Below are 25234 nucleotides of genomic sequence, written 5' to 3' on the forward strand. Positions count from 1 at the left end.
CATTTTACAGCAAATAAATGGCGTTATTGTCACCATAAAAGGTGAATGTTGGGCGTTTTCCAAACGGAGTTTTAATGCTCGTTCATGTGCAGTTTTACGACAGGTCTGATTTATAACAGAAACATGTATACAGTATATGGCAAGTTTATAAATCTCAATATTTGTGTACATGCGCAGACTTTTCAGAAATGGCGCACACAGAAATCTACGCAACTGTTATAAATGAGTCCCCAGACCTTATGTTGTCGACTGTAGGCTTACGTAGCTCCAATGTTGGGGAATTTCCTAGTCTACTTGGTGACAGTGTGTCACAGAGAATAGAGGGGAGATAGCGGGTAGTGTGCCTTTAAGAGGTGTCCTGACCGCCGCACTAAATCTCCATCATTGTGTTCCAAAGAAGCTGCTGAAATGTCTGCTAGCTCCGCTTTCAATGATGAAAAAGGGGGCTCCTCGAATGTCGGGGAGCCCGAATATGGCCACGACCCGGCCAGCGGAGGGATTTTCTCCTCCGACTACAAAAGGTACGTGCAAAAACCCGTCGCCGCTTGCGTTTGTCGCGGTTATGTTTAATGTTGTCATATTGAAATATCATGGGCAGTTTATGGGGGAGGTGCGAGGTGGATGCAATTTCCTGCCTGTCAAGATGGAGAGGAAGCGGCGCTTGAACGGGCTTTATAGGCTTGGGGACGTTAGAATAAAAAATGTCTCCAACATAGCCTACTTCGATTGAAAAATATGTGTTTGAACAGTCATAGTTGTGTATTTTCTTGAGTCCTAGATTATTTGCTTGGGAAACTGCCGTATGCTGCTACCACGACAAGGCCATCAGGGCTGAAGCTCTGAATCTTACAGTGATTTGGTGTTGGGCCAATTTAAATGGGACTAGGCCGCAGAAGCAATATGCATATTCTGTTAGAGTGGGTTTATTTATTGACAGATTGCTATTACATAGCGTAATTGTTCAGTATCCTATCTAGGCCATAGGCTACATTTTAAATTCTTAATCTGAGTTGAACGCGAATGGGGCTGACAACTCGTGTGTAGCATAGCCTATTCGTCCAAAACGCTGTCCCATTAGAAATCAGTTTACAGTGCCTAGTCAACCAAACATGATAGGAGGGGAAAATATGCGATAGATTGTTGCTGGAAATTGATACTACAGATGAAACTAGGCATAATAATCTTCATAATAGTCTACGTAAAGAGCGTTCGTTTTCTATATATTTGCAGAACCGCCGACCGGACAGCTCCGTGGTGCTGAAGAGGACGGTGTGTGTGTAGGGCGAAGTGGCTTGTGTTCATAGAATGCTCTCCAGAAAGGTCGTTTCAAGTGGCCTTGTCTGTATAGCCTACTCTTGAAGGGCAATTAGGGAACTGTGATTAATATAATTTCCATTTTTGGCCACTTGGCAAAAGGTTAAGAAAGCGAAGGCAAACTAAGACAATTAATAGGCTGCTATCAACCGATATTCACTGCTATTTTACACTAATAAAATGTTATTTGATTAATGAATTTCTGAGATATAAAGTTTGCCATTTAAATAATTCAGTTGATTAACTGTGCTGTCTGAATCTGATGTTTGACCCTACACAATGCTCTGTTGAGTCTAATCATTGCAGGTCTAGACAGTGCTATTAAATTGTACTGTATTATTTATCAGTATTGTTGTATTCATGTTATTTGAGATTGATGAAGGAGTAGGGGGAGATGCTAATGCTGCTATTGAAACTAGTTTGTAGCTTAGTGTGTGTGTCGAGTGTATTCTCTTGGATCCTGGATCTATGGTTGAAGATTGCAGGGCAGAGGAAAGGGCAGTCTGCCTACCTGTCACTTCTGCTCTTATCTGCAGTTCATTGATTGCTGCAGGCATCAACCCCAACCCGCTCTAAGTGCAATGCAATAAAGTGCATTGGAGAAAAGGAGCACTGGTTACACTATTAATATGCCCAAGTCAGGGTAGACACTTATACTGTATAAGTCTCTTGTGTCACTGTTTGGTTCAGGGTGCCAAGATTACTGTATAAGTAATACTTTATAGCCTAAATGTCCTTCCAAATACTGTATTTTTTTCTGACATGGCAAGTGGGCCGGTCTATGGCTCCAGTGAGAAAGCTAGAGTAAAATATGCGGGACAGGACAGGTCATCCCAGCTGCCTTTGCTTGAGCTGTCACTTTCACATTGATGCTTTCTTCATAAAAGAGGAAACATTGATGTCACAACGGCTTGTGGTATTTGATATGTGCATGCATGGCTGCATTGGAAGGACCACAAACGATTTTTCATGTAAGATAAGACAACCTCATAAAGGTCTAACTTTTGCATCTGTGCTTTGTAGGTGTTTCTTTCATCGGTCACACCTTTAAAACAGGCATAACAACAAATTATAAAGGCTTCATAGTCTCCACAATCACTACATAATGGTTAACTAATCATTCATAAGCAAAGTTATAGTACTACATAGACGGTGTTATAAAAGGTCATTAAGCCACATCTGGTCCTTTTGCCAAAATGTGGCATCTTTTATACATTTATCGGTAATCCCATTTTTATACTTAAAGGGATAGTTCACCCAAGTTACAAAATGACACACTGGTTTCCTTACCCTTTAAGCCGTCTATGGACAAGATATGACAGGATTTCATTCTTTGGTTTAGTTTTCATGCCACCGTTTCCATATGCTAACGTTTTAGCATTTGTGACAAAAAAGTCCCATTCAAATTATAGGTCCAATATTAGCATTTTTTGCGCATTATGTCCAAAAGTATTTAAAATTGATTGTGAAGCTCAACAAAGTCACTTATAGATGATTTGAAGATGATGTGTGAAAATTGCTAATATCGGTCCCATGACTTGAATGGTATTTGTGCCACAAATGCTAAAACGTCAGTATGTGTAGGGCTGTTACGGTGACCGTATTACCGCCACACCGGCGGTCACGAGTTGTGACAGCAATCAAATTCCACGTGACCATTTAGTCATGGTAATTAGGCTTCTCCAAGCTCTGATGCTGCTGATGATCATTAGTAGGCTACCAAACTTGCTAACTGCCTGGTACTCAGCACTCTATTGTCCCTCTAATCACTCTGTCATCAATGCAAATGTAATTGAAAATCTAATCAAACACTTCATGAGAGCCCATGAGCTCATGTTGCGCAACATTTCAATAGGCTAAGAAATTGCATGAGAAACAGAGTGATGTTCTCTATTAAAAATAGGAGGATCCCATCAGCTTTCTATAGGCAAGGCCTACTATATTTATTTCTCAACTTTCCTAATATTAAGCACATTGCTTCTCTTTACAACAGGAGTATAGTCTACCTGGCTGGCATGATAATGAACCATGGGAAAAGCGTACTTAATTCGCTATTTAAGTGCATAGATGGCATGTATTTTTTCCCTTGCCCCTGGTCCATTCTAAATCCAAACAAATTTCACACATATATTATTTAGTATATGTAAAGACAAAAGATGAAATCAAGAATAGTCTGATGGGTGACAATATTAGCCTATCACTTGTGAATTACATATTATCACATGTGAATGATGCCCAGCTTGTGTGCAGTAAGGCAAGAAACAGAGCATGCCTTTTTTTTGCGACCTTTTTCAAATAATAGTCACACACCTCATGTAGCCAAGCCCATAGGCCTGATAAGGTTTGTATCACAATTAAATGGCCAAACAACTTCTTAAAATTAAGCACATTAATCAGTTTTGCAACGAGTGTAGAGCTTAACTGGCATGCATACCATAAAAATGCACCTTTATAATGAAAGCATTACATGCATATCTGCATTGGAGTTGACTTTTGAGAATGGCGTTTTTTACAGCAAATTGATATTATTTTGGAACATATGCGCTTATAGCCTACTGCCGTGTGCGCATTGCTGCGCTTATAATGTGAAGAAATAGCCTAATAGTTTATCAACATTTTAAGCTAAATGTTCTGATCTGTTGTGTCAGCCACATTGCGTAAAAACGTTTTTTTTGATGGTAGTGGTTGTATTAACTTGGAATCTATCACATCCCAGACTATGCTTGGAATATTTATCCCTCACACAGAATAGAATAGGTTAACTTTTGTACTATGGGGGATAGTAGATTGAGATAGGCTACTGCCTTTGCTGTTCATTAGGCCTACTCATTTTGTTGGCTGACGAAAAGTACATGTGGACAGTTCTTCCAATATTTTCAATATGCACCTCAGAATTGGATAAGGACGATCACAGTTGTGTCCCCAATGTGTCTGTCTTCACTTTTAGCCTGTGACAAAGAACCGATCACAGGGAACTGTGGGGGGGATCTTAGATGGTTGGTGGCCTGGCAGTTGGGAGCTTGGGCCGGTGGCCGATATGTTGCTGGTTCGGGTCCCCGTTTTGACTTGATGGGAGATCTGTCAACATGCCCTTGGGCGGGGCGCTTAACCCTGGTTGCGCCTGTGGGTCGCTCTGGATGGGAGTCTGTTAGATGACTGGATGCAATGTAAATGTTGAGTGACTTCACTGCAGGTTGATTGTATGTTTTAATATTCAATATATATATTTTTAAGTTCTGATCACGTGACTGGCATTGGCTAATAAGAATTGAGCTATCTGAGATAGCCATGTGAGTGAGAGTTGCTTCGGAGCAAGCAGCCGGGAGAAGGGAATTATAATTATTATATTCAGCCCAAGAGCACAACGGCCACTGGCTGCAAAAGTCCTGGATTTTTTTAGGGGGCATTATGGCCACACAAAAGGGATGCCACCAGGAATATCAAGGCACTATCAAATGCTTGTCAAATTGTGAATGAGAGACTGATGAAGTGCGTGGAGCCTGCGCAAAAAAACAAAGCAGAGTTCATGCCTTTCATGCCTTTAAAAAAATCATCATTAGAGTTGCATCATGCCGCCTTAGAATGTATTAACAATCAAAACATATAGCCCAAAGTTTGTATCACAAACAAAGTTGCATAATAACTCTAAATTAAGCATATAGGACATGTTTCTTTGATAACCACTCAATGCAGATTAGCTGCATGTGCGCACTCCCTCAAATCGTTTGGAGAAAAGATCCTTTCTATTTTATTCAGCTACGTTCAGTTGTATTCTTCATACTATAAAATAGTATAGAAGAATGCCATGGAATTCTAAGCAAATATGTCTGCTAAATGAACTAGTGTAGCCCACAGGCTTATGACATAACCAGATCAGGACCTAACATTTATTTTTATTTTTTTATTTATCCTTTATTTTACCAGGTAAGTTGACTGAGAACACGTTCTCATTTGCAGCAACAACCTGGGGAATAGTTACAGGGGACAGGAGGGGGTTGAATGAGCCAATTGTAAACTGGGGATTATTAGGTGACCGTGATGGTTTGAGGGCCAGATTGGGACTTTAGCCAGGACACCGGGGTTAACACCCCTACTCTTACGATAAGTGCCATGGGATCTTTAATGACCTCAGAGTCAGGACACCCGTTTAACATCCCATCCGAAAGACGGCACCCGACACAGGGTAGTGTCCCCAATCACTGCCCTGGGGCATTAGGATATTTTTTTTTAGACCAGAGGAAAGAGTGCCTCCTACTGGCCCTCCAACACCACTTCCAGCAGCATCTGGTCTCCCATCCAGGGACTGACCAGGACCAAACCTGCTTAGCTTCAGAAGCAAGCCAGCAGTGGTATGCAGGGTGGTATGCTGCTGGCATAACATAAGGATTACTCAAGAGTATGCTATTCTGTTCTTCTGAAATAGACAACATTTTCTTCATATCATGTTTCTTTAGACCTGTCTAAAATTCAAAAAAATATTTATTGTGATGGTGTGGGCTATATTACATGGATTTATTAGACTTTTTAAAATGTAGATGTTCCAAAGTTCTGCATCAGTGGCTTGTAGACTATGCGTGGAAGCGATGAGATGCTAAATGTATTTATGTTAATTAACATTTGATTACCCACCGTGAGACCGGCAGTTATTTGCTTGACAATCACCGGCTGACAAAATCTCATCACCGCCACATCCCTAAGTATGCGGGTAACCACGCCAGGGAAACTAAGAGACAATTTATGCTTGATCCAAACCTTTGTGGTCAAAGGGGCCGTATGGATGGTGTGACGCATTTGCTGATCCTCCGGAGGCATGCAGAGGCCAAATTGAGTTCTGTGCTGCATCACCATTCGCCGGCCAAATTTTGTAACAATGCATAGGGCTCTGTATAGCTCCGCATTGACATGATTGGTTGATGGGAGGTGGGGGCGGGAGGTCCTGTATAAACACAAACTTACTTCCTTGACAACTTCCTTCACAACAGTGCTGCTCTGCTCGGTGCAGAGCAAGAAGTATGAATGCCCTGCCTTCTGCAGAGGCCATATCCCCGTAAATGCTGCACGGCCAATGCAGACGTCCGATTGACCATGCAGCGCCTCTTAACCAAAGCATGGATTGCTGTCATACCTTGTCAATAGACCGCTTATAGGGTAAGGAAACCACCAATATGTAATTTTGTAATTTGGGTGAACTATCTCTGTAAACATATTTAATGTTGTGATAAAAAAAAAAGATCATGTACCTGATATTTCATTGAATACATTGAAAAACGGTGGCATGAAAACTAAACCAAAGAATGAAATCCTGTCATATCTTGTCCATAGACGGCTTAAAGGGTAAGGAAACATTGAAAAATTAATTTGACAATATCCTTTGGAGACAGACTGTGTTATATACTATGGGCCCGATTCAGATTTACGCTTTTCCTACACACGTCTCAGAAGTTGATGTTCAGACTTACCTTATGTAGGTGCATAACAGGCTTTGCAGGCCTGGTTCCCATGCGTGCCCTGAATAAATTGAATTCAACCGCTGAAAACCCTCCAACCAACAGATTTTCTCATGAAGTTCATTCATAATGGTTTTCAGTAAATTTATCTAAAGCCATCCCTTTAAATTTGGTGTACCTTTTAATTAGCATTTTCTCGACTGACTCCCTGGAATATATGGAGAGAACGGTTCAGAATATTAGGGATCAATGAAATAAAGCCACGTAGGCCTAAATATACACATATTCTTCTCCTTTTCAGCACTAATTGGTATCAGAACTCAGGATAAGACCCAGATGCAGACAGCTAGAGTCACAGATGTTTATTGACCCGAACAGGGGGCAGGCAAAAGACAGGTCAAAGACAGGCATAGGTCTGTAATCCAGGGCAGAGTCTATAAGGTACAGAACAGCAGGCAGGCTTGGGGTCAGGACAGGCAGAGGTTCGTAAACGAGTCAGAGTCAGGCAGGTACAGAATGGCAGGCAGGCTCGGGGTCAGGTCAGGCAGAATGGTCAAAGCCGGGGAAACTAGGAAACAGAACTTGAGAAAGCAGGGAGACGGGAAAACACGCTGGTAAGACCTGACAAGACAAGACAAACTGGCAACAGACAAACAGAGAACACAGGTAGAAATACACTGGGGATAATGAGGAAGATGGGTGACAGCACGAAGACAGGTGAAACAGTTCAGGGTGTGACAAATTTGTATATTTAAAAATACTCTGATCTTGTATATTATTTAGCGTTAGGAAAGTAGTTATGAATCATTTTTAAAATGGTTTGGCGACACTTTACGCACTAAGTTCACTATATATACAGAAGTATGTGGACACCCCTTCAAAGTAGTGGATCTGGCTATTTCAGCCACACCCGTTGCTGACAGGTGTATAAAAATCGAGCACACGGCCATGCAATCTCCACAGACAAACATTGCCAGTATAGCTCACTGACTTTCAATGTGGCATCGTCATAGGATGCCACCTTTCCAACAAGTCAGTTCGTCAAATTTCTGCCCCGCTAGAGCTGCCCTGGTCAACTGTAAGTGCTGTTCTTGTGAAGTGGAAACGTCTAGGAGCAACAACGGCTCAGCTGCAAAGTGGTAGACCACACAAGCTCACAGAACGGGATAGTCGAGTGCTGAGGCGCGTAGCACATAAAAATCGTCTGTCCTCGGTTGCAACACTCACTATTGAGTTCCAAACTGCCTCTGGAAGCAATGTCAGCACAATAACTATTCATCGGGAGCTTCATAAAATGGGTTTCCATGGCCGAAAAATGCCAAGCATCAGCTGGAGTGGTGTAAAGCTCGCCGCCATTGGACTCTGGAGCAGTGGAATCGCATTCTCTGGGGTGAGGGAGGTGGTCAGGGAGGTGACCAAGGACCCGATGGTCACTCTGACTGAGCTCCAGAGTTCCTCTGTGGAGATGGGAGATCCTTTCAGAATGACAACCATCTCTACAGCCCTCCACCAATTAGGCCTTTATGGTAGAGTGGCCAGACGGAAGCCACTCATCAGTAAAAGGCACATGACAGCCCGTTTGGAGTTTGCCAAAAGGCACATAGAGGACTCAGACCATGAGAAACAAGATTGTCTGGTCTGGTGAAACCAAGATTGAACTCTTTGGCCTGAATGCCAAGTGTCACATCTGGAGGAAACCTGGCACCATCCTTACAGTGAAGCATGGTGGTGGCAGCATCATGCTGTGAGGATGTTTTTCAGCGGCAGGGACTGGGAGACTAGTCAGGAATGAGGGAAAGATGAACGGAGCAAAGTACAGAGAGATCCTTGATGAAAACCTTCTCCATAGGGCTCAGGACCTCAGACTGGGGCGAAGGTTCACCTTCCAACAGGACAACGACCCTAAGCACACAGCCAAGACAATGCAGGAGTGGCTTCGGGACAAGTCTCTGAATGTCCTTGAGTGGCCCAGCCAGAGCCCGGACTTGAGCCCGGTCGAACATCTCTGGAGAGACCTGAAAATAGCTGTGCAGCGACGCTCCCCATCCATCCTGACAGAGCTTGATAGGATCTGCCGAGAAGAATGGGAGAAACTCCCCAAATACAGGTGTGCCAAGCTTGTAGCGTCATTCCCAATAAGATGCGAGGCTGTAATCGCTGCCAAAGGTGCTTCAACAAAGTACTTTGTAAAGGGTCTAAATACATACGTGAATGTAATATTTCAGTTTTTCTAAAAAACTGTTTTTGCTTTGTCATTATGGGGTATTGTGTGTAGATTGATGAGGGGGGAAAAAACAATTTCATCAATTTTAGAATAAGGCTGTAACCTAACAAATGTGGAAAAGGTCAAGGGGTCTGAGTACTTTCAGAAGGCACTGTATGTGGGTATACCTGACTGTGGTTACCGATTAGTGGCAGAAAAATGTATATGATCAAAATTGTAAAAAACAAATACAGTGAAAAGTCCGGTAATATAATTAAAACATTCTAGAAATCATAAATCAATTAGGTAGGTTTGGTGCTATACTGTTATTTGCACATGTCAACAGAAGCCTATAGAGTGGGTCTCTTTCATCCCTGCAAATTATAAAGGCCAGCATTTAATAAACTTCACTGTGGAAATGGTGATTAGCTGTGTATGCTTCAGTTTGCTGCCATATGACTTGTTTAACATTTATCTCCAGCGATCATAAGATAAAATAGATTTATAGATTTAAAAAATGGTCATTTATGTTTACAATCCCCTTCTCCAAACAGCTTACTCATTTACTTAGCTCTTATCAATAGCTCTGATCAATTTGTAAATTACATTTAATGGAGAATGGTGTTATTTCTATCGGGGGAAAAATAAATTTGATGTTTTTCCACTTGGAACCTACAGGTTGCTTGACCTTATTCATCACTTTATCGCGCGTAAAGGTGGTGGAATTATTAGGGAATTAAGTCAAGGTTGGAATATGGTGTAACTGTAGACACACCTCCACCACATGTTCATTTCTTTGGTCTCCACCCCAAACAAATAGCGGGGGAATAGCATGCTATTCTCATGCATAGTCTAAGGTCAGCAGATGCGTCGAGAAAAAAGTCCATTAAAAAAGGGAATTATGTTCCATTTACGCACGCATAACTCTGGTCGGAATTCCCCCCTATGAGCATAGCTTTCAGCTCCCACACATTAGGCCTTTATTAAAGGACGCCATCACTTTGACCCAAATTGCTACTCTTAAGCATGATTGCATGGTGCTCTAAGTCCCCAGCTGAAGCAGATTGCCCTTGTCATTCTGTTATTAAAAACATAATTATTAATTTACTCTTTTATGATTCTCCATGGGACTAGTCGGACTAGTCTGTGGTATTTACTGTATTTGCTGCACTCCAGGTGTGTGTCCCACATGGAACTCTATTCCCTATGGGCCCTGGTCAAAGGTAGTGCATGATATAGTGAGTAGGGTGCCATTTGGGATGTACTCCAGGTAGGGGCTATATTTAGGTGCCTGTGAAATGAATGCATTAAATATGCAAAATGGGAGGCATCACTGTGTGTGTGTGTGTGTGTGTGTGTGTGTGTGTGTGTGTGTGTGTGTGTGTGTGTGTGTGTGTGTGTGTGTGTGTGTGTGTGTGTGTGTGTGTGTGTGTGTGTGTGTGTGTGTGTGTGTGTGTTGCTGAAGCCAATAGCAAAGATGCTCTCATCTTGTGTGATTAAAAAGAAGTTAATTTCCTGGCCATGTAGAGGTTCTGGTCTGGTATGTTGGTATATTTGATGATATATATATAAGTGTAGCCTTTATATGTGTCTGGGGAGCCGTGTAGTCTAGTGACTGGCCTACTATATGTAGTGACTAGGCTAGAAATTAAGCATGTTTTATTACACATTCTTTGTTTGAACACCTTCATGGTTTTCCTTCTACATCTTTTGAAAGATTTTCACTCAGAAATATTCAGTGTTAATGACAACCACAAATTAGTGAGAAATCATTCAAATTGCTCTTACATTAAATAGGTCAGCTCACTTTTGATGGAAGTATGAGTTTTTAAGCAACTTTATTTTGGCTGACAGATAATACACCACCATTTAAGGAAGGTTTATTTAAGCACCTTTTTTTTTTTTACTTACAGATAATACATCACAATTTAAGGTAGGCTTACCAAACAGGAGCTACACTTACTCTCTTTTGGTGGAATAGAACAGAGGCTGTTATTGCAAGATCCGTTTTGGAGATTGCCATGATGTATTCACAGTGAAATGATTGCCATAACTGTGATCCCAGTTCATTTGCAAGCAAGCTCCACGTTTTTTAACCATGACATCATGGTGTAAAATATTCAACTGTCTATTGGGATAAACAATTGGCATAAAATTGTCTTGTAATAAACTTTTTTCACATATTATATATTTTGGTCTTCTTTAGGCTTTAGTGGATGAGGATGGCAAACAAACTAGCCTCCATTACATGAAAGCACCCCTGCAAAAGCAATTGTGAAATACTCAATGCACGAACCCTCAATACCCCTTATTATAACATCAATATAATATACGTTAACATATTTTCAGTGACATACTAACCTGCAATTGTTGACATAAGCACAAAAGTCAATGCTATTGACAATAGATAACCTTCAATAAAGTGTACTGAAACATTTACACCAGCAGATGGTGCTCACAGTTAAGTCACTGTGTTGAAGGCTTTTTCACTGGATTGCTATTCCATGACAGGATGGCCTTGAGTGGTTTCAATGGGTACACAGTCTATGTCAGAGAACCCCAACCAGCTAGGCACGCCAAGTTGCTGACTTATAATTTTTTTAATATTCCATGGATTTTGCTGGCCATGTTTGCAACCCTAGTGAGACAGAGTGCAACCTGTGATAAAACTATGAACATCACAAATAACCCAATTTTAGATAATGTATTAGATTTAAGCTAATTGAATGTTTCACACACAGAGAGTGAAGGTGAATTGAGTGAATTGGGATAACAGTGTAAATTCACAATTTTCAAAACAATATAATTATTCTTGACCACTTAATTAATAGCTAGTTTCCATCCAATTGGCGACAGATTTTAATGCAAATATTCTAAAATCTGCAAGAAGAAAAGATGCGCATTTTCCATTCAGTGAGTGATGACGTACTGCACACAACATTTTTCATGTACCGAATAAAAATCTAAAGTTAAATGTGTTTCCATCGCTACGGTAGAGTCGCTCCATCAACTCTACCGTAGTTTTGCCACAAAAACTGTTGCATTAAATAGCAAATGTGCCTACTCTGGTCTTGGCCAGTGTTGCCAACTTAGCGACTTTGTCGCTATATTTAGCGAGAATTCAGACCCCTCTAGCGACAAATCTAGCGACTTTTCCTGGTGTTATTGGAGACTCTGACGTGAAAGCACTTATCGTTCTTACTCTTCTCAACGAGCAGCGGGTGCTGCCGTGGGCCCCACCCCCGTCCCAAAGCGCTCACAGGCAGCCCAGTCCTCGCGCAGCAGTCCCTCCCAGCTGCAGTCAGAGCAGGAGATGTTCACCCCTCGCGTCCAGACTTCAAATGAATCGTGCATGCGGGAAGCCGCCGCTGGCTGATCCCGCCCTGGCTTACATTCAGGGTGGGATGTAAAATGTTCTTTGTCTAAAATAAATCACTGCATTTGACTCACACAGCCTCAGTCACTTACTCACCTTGTCCACTGTGTGTGTGCCTCTCTGTGACATAAGCTAAACATCTAACTGGCTAGCTCATCATGTCTCAGTCTAAACTGTACACTCAAAAATACAGAAAGGAGTGGGAATCAAACCCTGAATTCAAAGGCTGGTTGAAGCCGTTTATTGGAGATGATACACGGGCATACTGCCTGTATTGTAACGCTGATTTCTACGCCAAACTTAGTGATGTAAAAAAACACATGACAACTCAAAAACATACTCAAAAGGCAAAGCCTAATAACAGTTCCACCCAAAACAAGCTGCCATTTATGGTTAAAAAAATTGACTCTGCAAAAAAGGCTGAGGCCACCATGGCATTAGCTATCGCACTGTTCCATGCTGGCATGTGATCACATTGGAGAAGCATGTAGAGCTGCTTTCTCAGACTCCACTGCTGCTACCCACTTCAAAATGAACAGGACAAAGTGCACAGAAATTATTAATGGTGTTCTAGCACCATACTTTCTGAAAAAGTTGGTCGCAGATGTGGGTGACCAGCGTTTCAGCCTCCTCCTCGATGAGTCCACAGATGTAAGTGTTTCTAAGTACCTGGGGGTTGTGATAAGGTACTTTAGTGACACCAAGCAGACAATTGTATCAACATTTCTGGGGCTTGTTGAGTTGAGGGAGGAGATGCCAAATCTTTAGCCCGTGCTGTTGTGGCTTTCCTCGAGAAGTGTTGTCTTAAAAAAAGAGAAACTCCTGGGGATAGGGACTGACAATGCCTCTGTTATGATGCGGATTAACAATGGGGTCCATAAAGTGCTGAAGGAGGAGTATGGCCTCAAATATCTGGTTCTTATTCGCTGTGTGAGCCACTCTCTGCAGCTTGCTCATTTGTAGTTCTAAACATATTTAGGGTGTTTTTTACTCACTTTTTGTCTCTCCCACGACGTTATTCCTCTCTCCTACAGTGTCCATCACAATTACATGCACATGGCCAATTATGCAAATTCGTGATGACTTCATTTAGCGACTTTTAGGACTGCCAATAGCTACTTTCCTTACTGAGGAGTTGGCAACGTGCGCTCTAGCCAACAGCTCGCTGATAAAGTGCGGGTAGGCTAGTCTACATGATGAGATTATTATGGGTAAGAGCGAGAATATTTGTATTTCTCAAATGGCAGTTAAGCGTCAATCATCATGTTACCAGAATAAGGCTCTCGATATTTATTAGAAAGGAGCATCAAGATAAATGTGCACTTTCACCACCCTGTGAAGTTCATCATCATTTATTTAATCTGTAGCCTAATAAACTGCATGGTTTCCCGAGTCGTGGTGGGAGGACCACTCACCATATCATCGCGTTACTCCAAGTTTACTTCGATATGATGGTTGTTATATCAATATTTGCCAATAAAGTTGCTTCCACCGCCATTTCTCACATAACTAATTTTACCGACACAAAAAAGATCCCACACTGTTGAACGAACGAATGAACTGTTGGCATTTATAAAAATGTACAGTAACTTCCTGTTTCCATCACAGCTGTTGTGATTTTTTTTCATATGCTATGATTTTACTCAAATAAAAAATGTGGATGGAAACATGGTTATTGTATCGAAGCTTTACAGTATATACCATGTATTCAGCAGAAATGTTTGGTTAGCTGTGCAATCTTATGTTCTAAGCAGAGATTTTGTTTTGCAGCAATGTCATTTTAAAAAATGATCCTGTCTTCACAGCTGAACTTCAAAAAATCTGGAGAGAGAGTTGGAATGGCACACATACACAATCCATGTCTCAATTGTTTTAAGGCTTAAAAATCCTTCTTTAACCTATCTCCTCCACTTCATCTACACCGATTGAAGTGGATTTAACAAGTGACATCAATAAGGGATCATCCTGTAGCGTTCACCTGCATTTATCTGGTCAGTCTGTCATGGAAAGAGCAGGTGTTCCTAATGTTTTGTACATTCAGTTTATTTTTTATGGTATCATACATAATGGGAAAGATATCTAGCTCAGGCCTTTCAAATGAGAGATTGATTTAGTGGCAGTGGCACGTATAATGTATGCCATAGAAAATGTGCTTTTACAGGACATGGGGAGCCAAACAAACTACCAGTGCATGGACATTCTAAAAGTTGAACCCTTAGCCTATCCTATATTGCAGGTCTGGTTGAGACAACACACAGAGAATATACTACTATCGTCCATCTTTAAATCCCGTTTTAGATTGTCATAGCAGCAACAACAATTACTACAGAGCTTGAACAAACTGGTTCATGCACAAAATATTTCTTAAAGTTGGACCCTAAACCTTGCTTATATGACATGTCTAGATGAGACAACAACACACACAATATACCTCCGTTGTACAGCTTTAAATCCCGTTTTAAATTGTCATAGCAGCAGCAGCACTTAGTCAACTGTTCAATAATGGCCACTCGACAGCTAGTTTTTATCTGATGTGCAATTACCCAGCATGTTTGCATTGTTCTGTTGTATCCCAGGTGCACAGGATGGCAAGTCGGCTGGTCTCTGTATAAACATGGCAGAGGAAAGGCTGTTGCCTTGGAAACCTGCCCGAGTCACCACCACATTCCATGTTGCTCAGGGCATTTTTCTCTGCCATGTCATCGAAAACGTGACAGATTGATGCCATTTGTAGATCTGTTTGGCTCTTTCACAAGTCCATTTGAATCCTTAAATTCTGCATTGAATGAATTAGGATGAAGTGGGGTTACAATCTATGTTCCCTCTAAAGCACAGCTCCCCTGGACTGCCAAGCAGAAGAAATATTAGCACGCCGCAGAGAAGCACGAGATTGAACTTCACTCAACTTTTCCCTTTACTTTGGGAATTGTGATCGAATCAACGCAATATTAGCCACTTTCAATGCAACATAACAAAACAAAATGAACTACGCAAGACTTAGCGTGTAAAACTAACAATACAGGAGATTTTATTGTAGGCAGAACACAGAGTATGATTTTATTTAATTGACTGGCACGACTCAGGCATGTACTCTGCACAGACCGGTGCGCCATAACCAATCAGAGATGCAGTAGGCCTATATGAAAATAGACCATTGCCATGTATGGATCTGTGCCATTCACTTTAAACTGGACTGTTTTTACAGCATCAGCGGTTGTGGGTAGATGCGCTTGTTTTGAGATCAAAGTGAGTTACATGTAGCGAGGTGTGCACATGTGTACATTTGCTCATATCCTTTGCTAGTTAGTAAGTTATTAGCGCAGTTATAGATAATCTGTAGTCAGCAAAGGGGGAGTGATTGCTTCCTACAAGAGCACAAAACGTGTACATTTCTAGACATCTTTGAAAAGCGAGTAAGGTAAAGTGCTTGCTTTTGTCTTATTTTGTTGTATTTTGAGACACTCTGGTAGGCCTACATTACGTTCAAATAGCCACAGTAGCTTACTTGACCATTGTTAAAACTAACTTAAAGCGGGTACAGCCTCAGTGTTAACATTAAACGCGTGCCAGAAGATGCACAGAATGTTCGAGTTTTCTCTCAGCAGACCTGAAATTTTCTCAGGGATGATAAAAAAATACAGCGAAAATTGGTTCCAATATAACATTTTGAGTTGAGATGTAGGATGAAGTGACGTTCGTGGAGAAAAAGCAATAAGACCTTGGAGAGAATTGCTTTTTCAATGTGACATTCACACAGCTGGGAGATGGATGTAGCAGATTAAGGAATGTTCATGTTTCTGCACAAACATTCTCCATGTTGTCATGTAAGCCAAAGACAAACCACTAACCGCTTACACACAGTAAAGTCAAGATGTTCCTCCTCATTATTTTGGGTAGGTTATTTGAATAGGTTGTTGTCTTGGTGGTGTAATCTACTAGCCCAGTCCCAGTGTAACGTTTGTCGTCGGGAGAAGGAGAGGAGGACCAAAGTGCAGCGTGGTACGTATCCATAATTACTTTTAATCAAGAAGAATACACGAACAAAAACAACAAAACGACCAACGAACAGTTCTGACAGGTGCAACAAACACTAACCAGAAAATAACCACCCACAAACAAAAGTGGTAAAACAGGCTACCTAAGTATGGCTCTCAATCAGAGACAACGATAGACAGCTGCCTCTGATTGAGAACCATACCAGGCCAAACACATAGAAATAGAAAACCTAGACCTACAACATAGAATACCCACCCACATCACACCCTGACCAAACTAAAAATAGAAACATACAAAGCAATCTACGGTCAGGGCGTGACACCCAGATCTGTTTTGTGCCAACAAATTTGACAGGACAACAACTATAGGAGTTGGCTAAACAGTAAATGCAGCTCTGGGACCAGGCTAGTAATCTCTCCAAGATTTGCCTTCCTTTCATTGTCAAAATCGATAACTTCATTATCTATTGAAATCTAATTTACAGTCCCACCCTGCTGAGCAATACGCCAGCCCACTAGTATCATCCTCTGTTAGCATGATGCTAAACATCAGAAGATTCTCTAGTCACGGAGGCCTACTGTACGTCCCTACGTAATGTGTTCTTCTATTAGCAATGAGTCATCGACTAACAGGCTCCTGAAGGAAGAGAATAAATGTCTTGTTAAGCCTGCGTTGGTTGAGGCGCAGTTGTGAAGCTAAGTCCGGTTAAGTCCATTGTATTCTCTGTGGAGGAACCATAGACTGTATACAAGGATGATGGAAGGGAGCAGGCTTTAAGGTTTGTGGGATTTGAGGTCTCGAAACCTGTCAACAGCACCATTCTCACCCCAGCGAACTACTCCCTCGGAGTAAAATCTACCCCTTGACTTATTCCACATTTTGTTGTGTTACAGCCTGAATTCAAAATGGATTAAATGTTGTTTTTGACCCATCTACACACTATACTCCATAATGACAACGTGAAAACATGTTTTTAGAAATGTTTGCAAATGTATTGAAAATTAAATATAGAAATATTAAAGTATAAGTATTCACACCCCTGAGTCAATAAATGTTAGAATCAGCAGCAATTACAGCTCTGGGTATTTCTGGGTAAGTCTCTAAGAGCTTTGCACACCTGGATTGTACAGTATTTGCACATTATTTGCAATTTGTCAATTTGTTTGTTGATCATAGCTACAGAGCCATTTTCAAGTCTTTCCATAGATTTTCAACCCGATTTTCAACCCGATTTAAGTGAAAACTGTAACTAGGCCACTCAGGAACATTCAATGTCATCTTGGTAAGCAACTCCATTGTATATTTGGCCTTGTGTTTTAGGTTATTGTCCTGCTGAACGTTGAATTTGTCTGCCAGTGTCTGTTGGAAAGTAGATTTTCCTCTAGGATTTTGCCTGTGCTTAGCTCTATTCCATTTATTTTCATCCTAAAAAAAACTCTAGTTCTTGCCGACGACAAGCATACCCATAACATGATGCAACCACCACCAACCATGCTTGAAAATATACTACATTACAAAAGTATGTGGACACCTGCTCGTCGAACATCTCATTCAAAAATCATGGGGATTAATATGGATTTAGTCCCCCCTTTGCTGCTATAACAGCCTCCACTTCTGGGAAGGCTTTCCACTAGATGTTGGAACATTGCCGTGGGGACTTGCTTCCTTTCAGTCACAAGAGCATTAGTCAGGTCGGGCACTGATGTTGGGGGATTAGGTCTGGCTCACAGTCGGCGTTCCAATACATCCCAAAGGTGTTCGATGGGGTTGAGGTCAGGGCTCTGTGCAGGCCAGTCAAGTTCTTCCACACCGATCTTGACAAACCATTTCTGACAGACCTCGCTTTGTGCACAGGGGCATTGTCATGCTGAAACAGGAAAAGTCCTTCACAAACTGTTGCTACAAAGTTGGAAGCACAGAATCGTCTAGAATGTAATTGTATGCAGTAGCGTTAAGATCCCTTCACTGGAACTAAGGGGCCAAGCCCGAACCATGGAAAAACAGCCCGAGACCATTATTCCTCCTCCACCAAACTTTACAGTTGGCACTATGCATTCGGGCAGGTAGCATTCTCCTGGTATCCGCCAAACCCATATTCGTCCGTCAGACTACCAGATGGTGAAGCGTGATTCATCACTCCAGAGAACGCGTTTCCACTGCACCAGAGTCCAATGGCGGCGAGCTTTACACCACTCCAGCCGACGCCTGGCATTGCGCATGGTGATCTTAGGCTTGTGGGCGGCTGCTCGGCCATGAAAACCCATTTCATGAAGCCCCCGACAAACAATTATTGTGCTGACGTTGCTTCCAGAGGCAGTTTGGAACTTGGTAGTGAGTGTTGCAACCGAGGACCTGCGATTTTTACGCACTACACACTTCAGCACTCGACAGTCCCATTCTGTGAGCTTGTGTGGCCTACCACTTCGCGGCTGAGCCATTGTTGCTCCTAGACGTTTCCACTTCACAAGAACAGCACATACACTTACAGGGCAGCTCTAGCAGGGCAGAAGTTGATGAACTGACTTGCTGGAAAGTTGCCATCCTATGACGGTGCCACATTAAAAGTCACTGAGCTCTTCAATAAGGCCATTCTACTGGCAATGTTTGTCTATGGAGATTGCATGGCTGTGTGCTCGATTTTAGATACCTGGCAGCAACGTCTGTGGCTGAAATAGCCGATTTGAAGGGGTGTCCACATACTTTTGTATACATAGTGTATGAAGTGGTACTCAGTGATGGTTTGTGTTGGATTTGCACCACATTTTTTGCAGTTTTACTTTAGTGCCTTATTGGATGCATGTTTTGGAATCATTTTATTCTGTAGATGCTTCCTTCTTTTCACTCTGTAATTTAGGTTAGTATTGTGGAGTAACAACAATGTTGTTGATCCATCCTCAGTTTTCTCCTATCACAGCCATTAAACTCTGTAACTGTTTTAAATTCACGATTGGCCTCATGGTGTGGTTTCCTTCCATTCCGGCAACTGAGTTAGGAAGGACACCTGTATCTTTGTAGTGACTAGGTGTATTGATACACCATCCAAAGTGTAATTCATAACTTCACCATGCTCAAAGGGATATTCAATGTCTGCATTTTCTTTATTCTACCAATAGGTGCCCTTCTTTGCGAGGCATTGGAAAACCTCCCATGTCTTTGTGGTTGAATCTTTGTTTGAAATGTATTGCTCGACTGAGGGACCTTACAATTATCTGTATGTGTGGGCTACAGAGATGAGGTAGTCATTCAAAATCATTTTAAACACTATTATTGCACACAGAGTGAGTCCATGCAACTTATTATGTGACTTGTTAAGCATATCTTTACTTCTGAACTTATTTAGGCTAGCCATAACAAAGGAGTTGAATACTTATTGACTCAAGACATTTCAGCTTTTCATTTTGTATTAATTTGTAAAAATGTGTAAAAACATAATCCCATGTTTACATGATGGGTTATTGTGTGTAGGCCAGTGACACAAAATCGAACACAACAAAATGTGGAAAAAGTCAAGGGGTATGAATACTTTCTGTAGGCACTGTGTATAATACATTGCTTCCCCTGACTCCCTCGCTTTTGCTCACTTCACTTGATCTTTCTCCTCTCTCTCACCTCCTCGGAGTACGTATGACTGTCTGTTCTGATATCATCTTTATTTTCCCTCCCCTGCCTCTCTAAATGTCATTGATTTTTGTCTGGCTTTTTCTCTGAAAAATGTCTCTCTCCTGTGGCCCACACCTACTCATCCTCTCTGTTTATTTCTCAGAAGACTCAATATGTTTGTGCGCCATCTAAGCGGCCATCTTGGTTTGGTTGTTTGCAGTGTTCACTTGATTGTTGATTACAACAATGTCACTCAGTGTTAATTGTCAATTGATAATTGAACAATTCCCCTATTATTCAATTGATTTTGCAGTCTCGGTCTCTTTATCTGTGTGTGTTTGAGGAGATCTGTAAATCACCCTGCATCCTATCTAACTAATAATTATAATTTCTAGATCAGTCGGTCCGGTCAGCCGGGGATCAGTCTCTGTGTCTCTGTCTCGCTCTCTTTCTCGGTCTCTGAAACAGGAGTGTGTATCAGACAAATTCACTTGAAGATGAAATGTCATAGTATCCCTGTCTGTTGGATGGTGGGCAATTGACTTGGCATGAGTTGCAGAGAGTGCAGCAGGGCTGACTGATGAGATGATGTCGAGCTGTGAGGAGAAACTGTTTATGTGCCACATTGGCTGGCTGACTGTGTGTGTGTGTGTGTGTGTGTGTGTGTGTGTGTGTGTGTGTGTGTGTGTGTGTGTGTGTGTGTGTGTGTGTGTGTGTGTGTGTGTGTGTGTGTGTGTGTGTGTGTGTGTGTGTGTGTAATTCACTAGAGCGCGATGTCACAGTTTCACGCATCCTGGTGAGAAATGGTGAAAGGAGATAGGTGGGGGATGGTACCAGTAATACTGCAGAGAGAGAGAAGAGAGACATACCATACCATGAAAAAGCAAATTGGATAATTGTTGAGATTTTATGCATCTGACATGTTTAATTTAGTGTGTTAGATTCAGTACAGATACAAGCAAAAGAACCTGACTTTCATGCTCAATCTGTGTTTTCTGGAACCTTAGCACTGAACAGAACATGGGCCACATCTGTGTCCTAGCCCCTTACTGAAGGGGGTAATTTAGTACCCTTGCCTAGCAGCCTATGCCCCTTTAGTAAAGGATGTGATTTAATGTTCCCTTGCTTCAGTGCGGCACTCCCTTATCTCGATCAGCCTACAAACACACACACACACACACACAGGGGGCCATCATCATGGCCATCAGTCCTCCACAATCCCACAGTCTCTCTCTGGCTGTAAGTTAACCCGTTACATTATAGCCTCCGGGAGAAAGAGGAATGAGAGAGAGAAAGAGAGAAAGGAAAAAGAGAGACAGTGAGGCATTAAGGAATAATGAGAGGAATAGGGGAAGGAATGAGAGAGGAAGAGGGGAAGGAATGAGAGAGGTTGAGGAATGAGAGAGGAAGAGGGGAAGGAATGAGAGATTAAGGAATGAGAGAGGAAGAGTGGAAGGAATGAGAGAGATTAAGGAATGAGAGAGAGGAAGAGAGAAAGGATTCCTGCTGTTAGGTGGCACTGTTGATTGGAAGAACGAGGAGGAGTGTGCGTGTGAGAAAGAGCAACATCATCACCACGACACTGCTGTGAAAGCTGAGTCATGTAAGGCTCGAGAGCGAGGGAACAGGAAAACGAAGGGAGAGAAAAGAGGGCACGGACAAAGATAATGTAACCAGAAGGAAGCAAGCAAGGAAACAGGGAGGGGTGGTGAAAGAAGGGAACAAGATCAGGCGAAGAAGAAGGGAACTAAGCATGATGGAGATAAAGATGGTGGGGAGAAGAGAGCAAGCGATGAGAGACAAATACAGTTTCAGGGGAGAGGAGTGCACTGGAGTCAAGGCAGAGCGAGAGATGAAACGGAGCAGAGCGTCAGAAAACCTGCGTACACACGAGACGGAGAGGGAGAGGGGGAGGAGTGAAGAGGAGAGGAGAAGGGAGGGGTGCTAGCTGCTAACGTGGCGGAGAAGGAGGAAGGAGGGAGAGAAGGGGGCTATGCCATCGGCGCAGAGCAACACTGGAGATCAGCGCCAGACGCCAAACCCTCGGAGAGGCAGACGGAGCCCCTTTTCCCATGAGAGGAGCAAGAGAAGGAGCAGAACAGGAAGCGAAGGAGGAAAAATAAGGGGAGGGAACTCCATCCACGCCTTCTATCCTCAGCACCTACTTGCTACTCACTGTGCTGTGCAGTCTACTGTTGCTTCACTGGACTCCCTTAGACAGCCCTAGCATAGCAGAGCGTACGGTTCACACGAGAAGAGCAACTGTAAGGCTGTGTTTCTATGTGGTGTCAGAGGAAGCTGTCAGCACTCGTCATCATTAAGGCTTCATCCAAGGCAAGACCTGACGCATCATTATTTCCTCTTCGAAGGCATATCCATAGTGGATAAGTCATTATTCTCCAGCTCAGTAGGACCATCTCAAAGGAAGATACCAAGAGTTTGGGTTTGTTGTTGATGACTGTATTCACCACATTAGCTTCTGGAGAATGAAAGTGGACACCCACTGTTGGATCTACCTTCTCCAATCCTCATTCCAGTACCCCACATCTACAGCTACGCCATATAGAAACGATCTACGAAGGTCTAGGTTTTTTTGAGTTCTTCAGTCCATAAGGTTGCGATTGGGCTTCTTCTCGGGAAAGGACTCTACGACGCTAGCCATGACGCCCATGCAAAAGCTCCTCCAGTTGCCGGTGAACGCGATGAATATGGTGAAGACGGCGCAGGACCAGATGGGGCAGCAGGATGAGGCCAAAAGCCCTGTGATGACCCCGGATGGCGGAAACCATAACTGGTACAACGGGGAGCCCAACGACCCACGCCACATCCGGTTTGGCAGCGGAGGTGGTGACCAGGAGGAGCGGGCCCATCTGGAGGAAGGGGGAGGCAGTTTATCCAGCCTTGTGACCCAGCCTTTGCGGTAGGGTGCCATCAGCATGAGACACATGTGCCGTGTGAATATGTGCATAAACAGACCTGAAAACGCTTGCGCACGTGTGTTACTGATGAGTGAGTATGCAGACGACAGTAATTAGACATAATGAGAAAGAGACCAGCGTAATTAGATAAGCATAAACACACACACACACACCTGGGATGTGAAAACACCTCGTGTACACACACAAACTCTTAACACTATATGCCTGTTGCGTCCAGGCCTTGTGAAAACTGTAATCTATGTTAATAATACTGCTGTTAAACGCCCACACCAGTAGAAATCTACTTTTTTGAGCTGAAAGACGATGGCCAGAGCTTACCCATGATGTTGCACAACGATTTAAGTCAGTAAGTCAAAGTATGATATATTTAAGCTTGAAGTAACAAATCAAAACTGCCCACTTTGTACAATCTGTGTGAATGTGGTGACTATTCCTATGATATGACGTACAAATTATTTTCAGCCTACGTTTCGTTTCAGGCCTGGGTTTTATTTGATTGTTACCACCCACCAGCATGGCATTTTTTATTAATCAGAAACCACTGCAAAGTTATTCCTCTTCGTGACTGAGATGAGCCAAACAGCCTTGTATCTACTTGGCCTCCTGATCCATGGAGCAAATTTAAAATAAGGTGCGCAAACCTGTTTTTGCACCTCCACTTTTTTTTTAACAGAAAATTATCATCATCTACTGGGTAATTTGTAAATGTTAACAATTTTGGAGATAGTTTGTATTAAAAATATATGTGTGACCATTTTATAAATATAATTACTTGATATGATAGCATTTTGAAAACCCGCTCCACCTTTGCCCCAAGATGAATGGTTTTGACCACTAAAGTTTTGCTTCACTTCATTCTCCACTGCTTTTATTGTTGTGACGTTAGCTAGAAACCACAAGTGTATATTCAGATAATGAGCAAGCACCCGCAAAAGAAAATTCAAGTAACACATTTCATTTGTGGCATGCATGATCATGAGCAAAGTCATTGTAGCCTTTAATTTCGCTTCCCCTGTGAGAAACATGAGCACGGGCTGACTTGGCTTTGCTGTACCGCTGCCGAAGTCTGCCAGCAGCCTACCTACCAATGGTTGCACCGTGTCCATTACAATGTAGAAAAATGCATATCAGCTATCTGTCAATAGTTATCCATATAACCTGGAACGTCATCTTATTATTTCTAAGTATTTCTATAGCAGATTCGCTGCCAGTAGTTTATCTGTGGCGAAGTTTTCCTTAAGTCAATGCTTATGACAAATCCAGCCCCAGAACCAGCCATTGAGACAGCTGGTTAATCTTTTGAATACGGTGTTGTTCAAATAAAATAAATGAAACGACAGATAACATTAGCTAGCTAGATAAGGTTAGCTAGATAGCTAGCTCGATAAGGTTAGCATGCTAGCTAGCTACACTGACAGCTGTCAGTGCCCTATTTGTTGATGTTTATCAACTCCACAGGAAAATTCGCACACCCAATTCGTTAATATCTTTATGTAGCCTTCATCATTCTTCAGAAGTGGAACCTAAACGTGCATTTCCTCTCAAGGACAGTGTCGGCAATTTTCCTCTGGGGGGGGGGAGGGGGTCTTTTAAAAAACCACGGGTACTTACGTGACTCATCGGCTAGTGTTTGGACCTCAGAAATAAGCACACCGCTAGGTTATGTACTGCTGAAAATGCCTGAAAAAAACCTTGCTCGCACCTGCTGCTGTGGAGTTACTCAGACACATGTGCACACACATATATGCTCACACGTATTAGTCATTGATGTTCTTTACTTTAAGCTTCTCACCCGAATCGCTTCTGTTTTTGTGTGTGCAGCTGCAGTGAGAGAGTAAATGTTTAAAGAGCACAGGTATGAAACAGTTGCTCTAGAGGTCTTTTTTATTTTGTTTTTGTGTTCTCGAGGCCTCTCTCCTGATCCCAGAGGTTTGAGCTGTACACAGGGTTCAAAGGATTCAGTCTATTTTTGCGCTGTCGTAAAAAACAGCACTAGTAGTCTCTCCCCAGCAATGCATCAGAGAATTCAAGCAAATGTAGCTGTTCTTGAGAACCAATGGATAGTTTAACAGAGGCATGAGGACATTGTAGATTCTCAAAGTGTCTTAGTCAATTTATGTGAATTCATGGGTGGTGTAAATTACATGCGCCTTTTAGTCGAATTTCGAATGCAAGAAGAGGCCTCTTCTATGTTTTATGGATGTGACTGTCACAGTACGAGCTTGTTCTAGCTGGAGGCTAAACTGACTACTTAGTTAGGAAGTTTCTGCATGTTGAGGTTCACAACACAACAGCACTTTGGACACTTTGTGTTGTTTGATCTACTGACCAGGACTCAGGCTGGAACCTCATGAGTTTT

At 42.3% G+C, this 25234-nt stretch overlaps 1 protein-coding gene across 1 annotated transcript in view; it reads left to right on the forward strand.

The window, feature by feature from the left end:
- The first annotated feature begins 408 nt into the window (after window positions 1-408).
- Window positions 409-25234, forward strand: part of LOC120066608 (AP-3 complex subunit beta-2) — a 99036-nt gene continuing 74210 nt past the window's right edge. The window contains exon 1 of the mRNA XM_039018032.1: window positions 409-521. Coding sequence (XP_038873960.1) covers window positions 409-521 — 113 coding nt within the window. The remainder of the gene's footprint in view (window positions 522-25234) is intronic.

This window comes from Salvelinus namaycush, chromosome 21 (assembly GCF_016432855.1).
Source record: "Salvelinus namaycush isolate Seneca chromosome 21, SaNama_1.0, whole genome shotgun sequence".
Taxonomy (NCBI): Eukaryota; Metazoa; Chordata; class Actinopteri; order Salmoniformes; family Salmonidae; genus Salvelinus; species Salvelinus namaycush.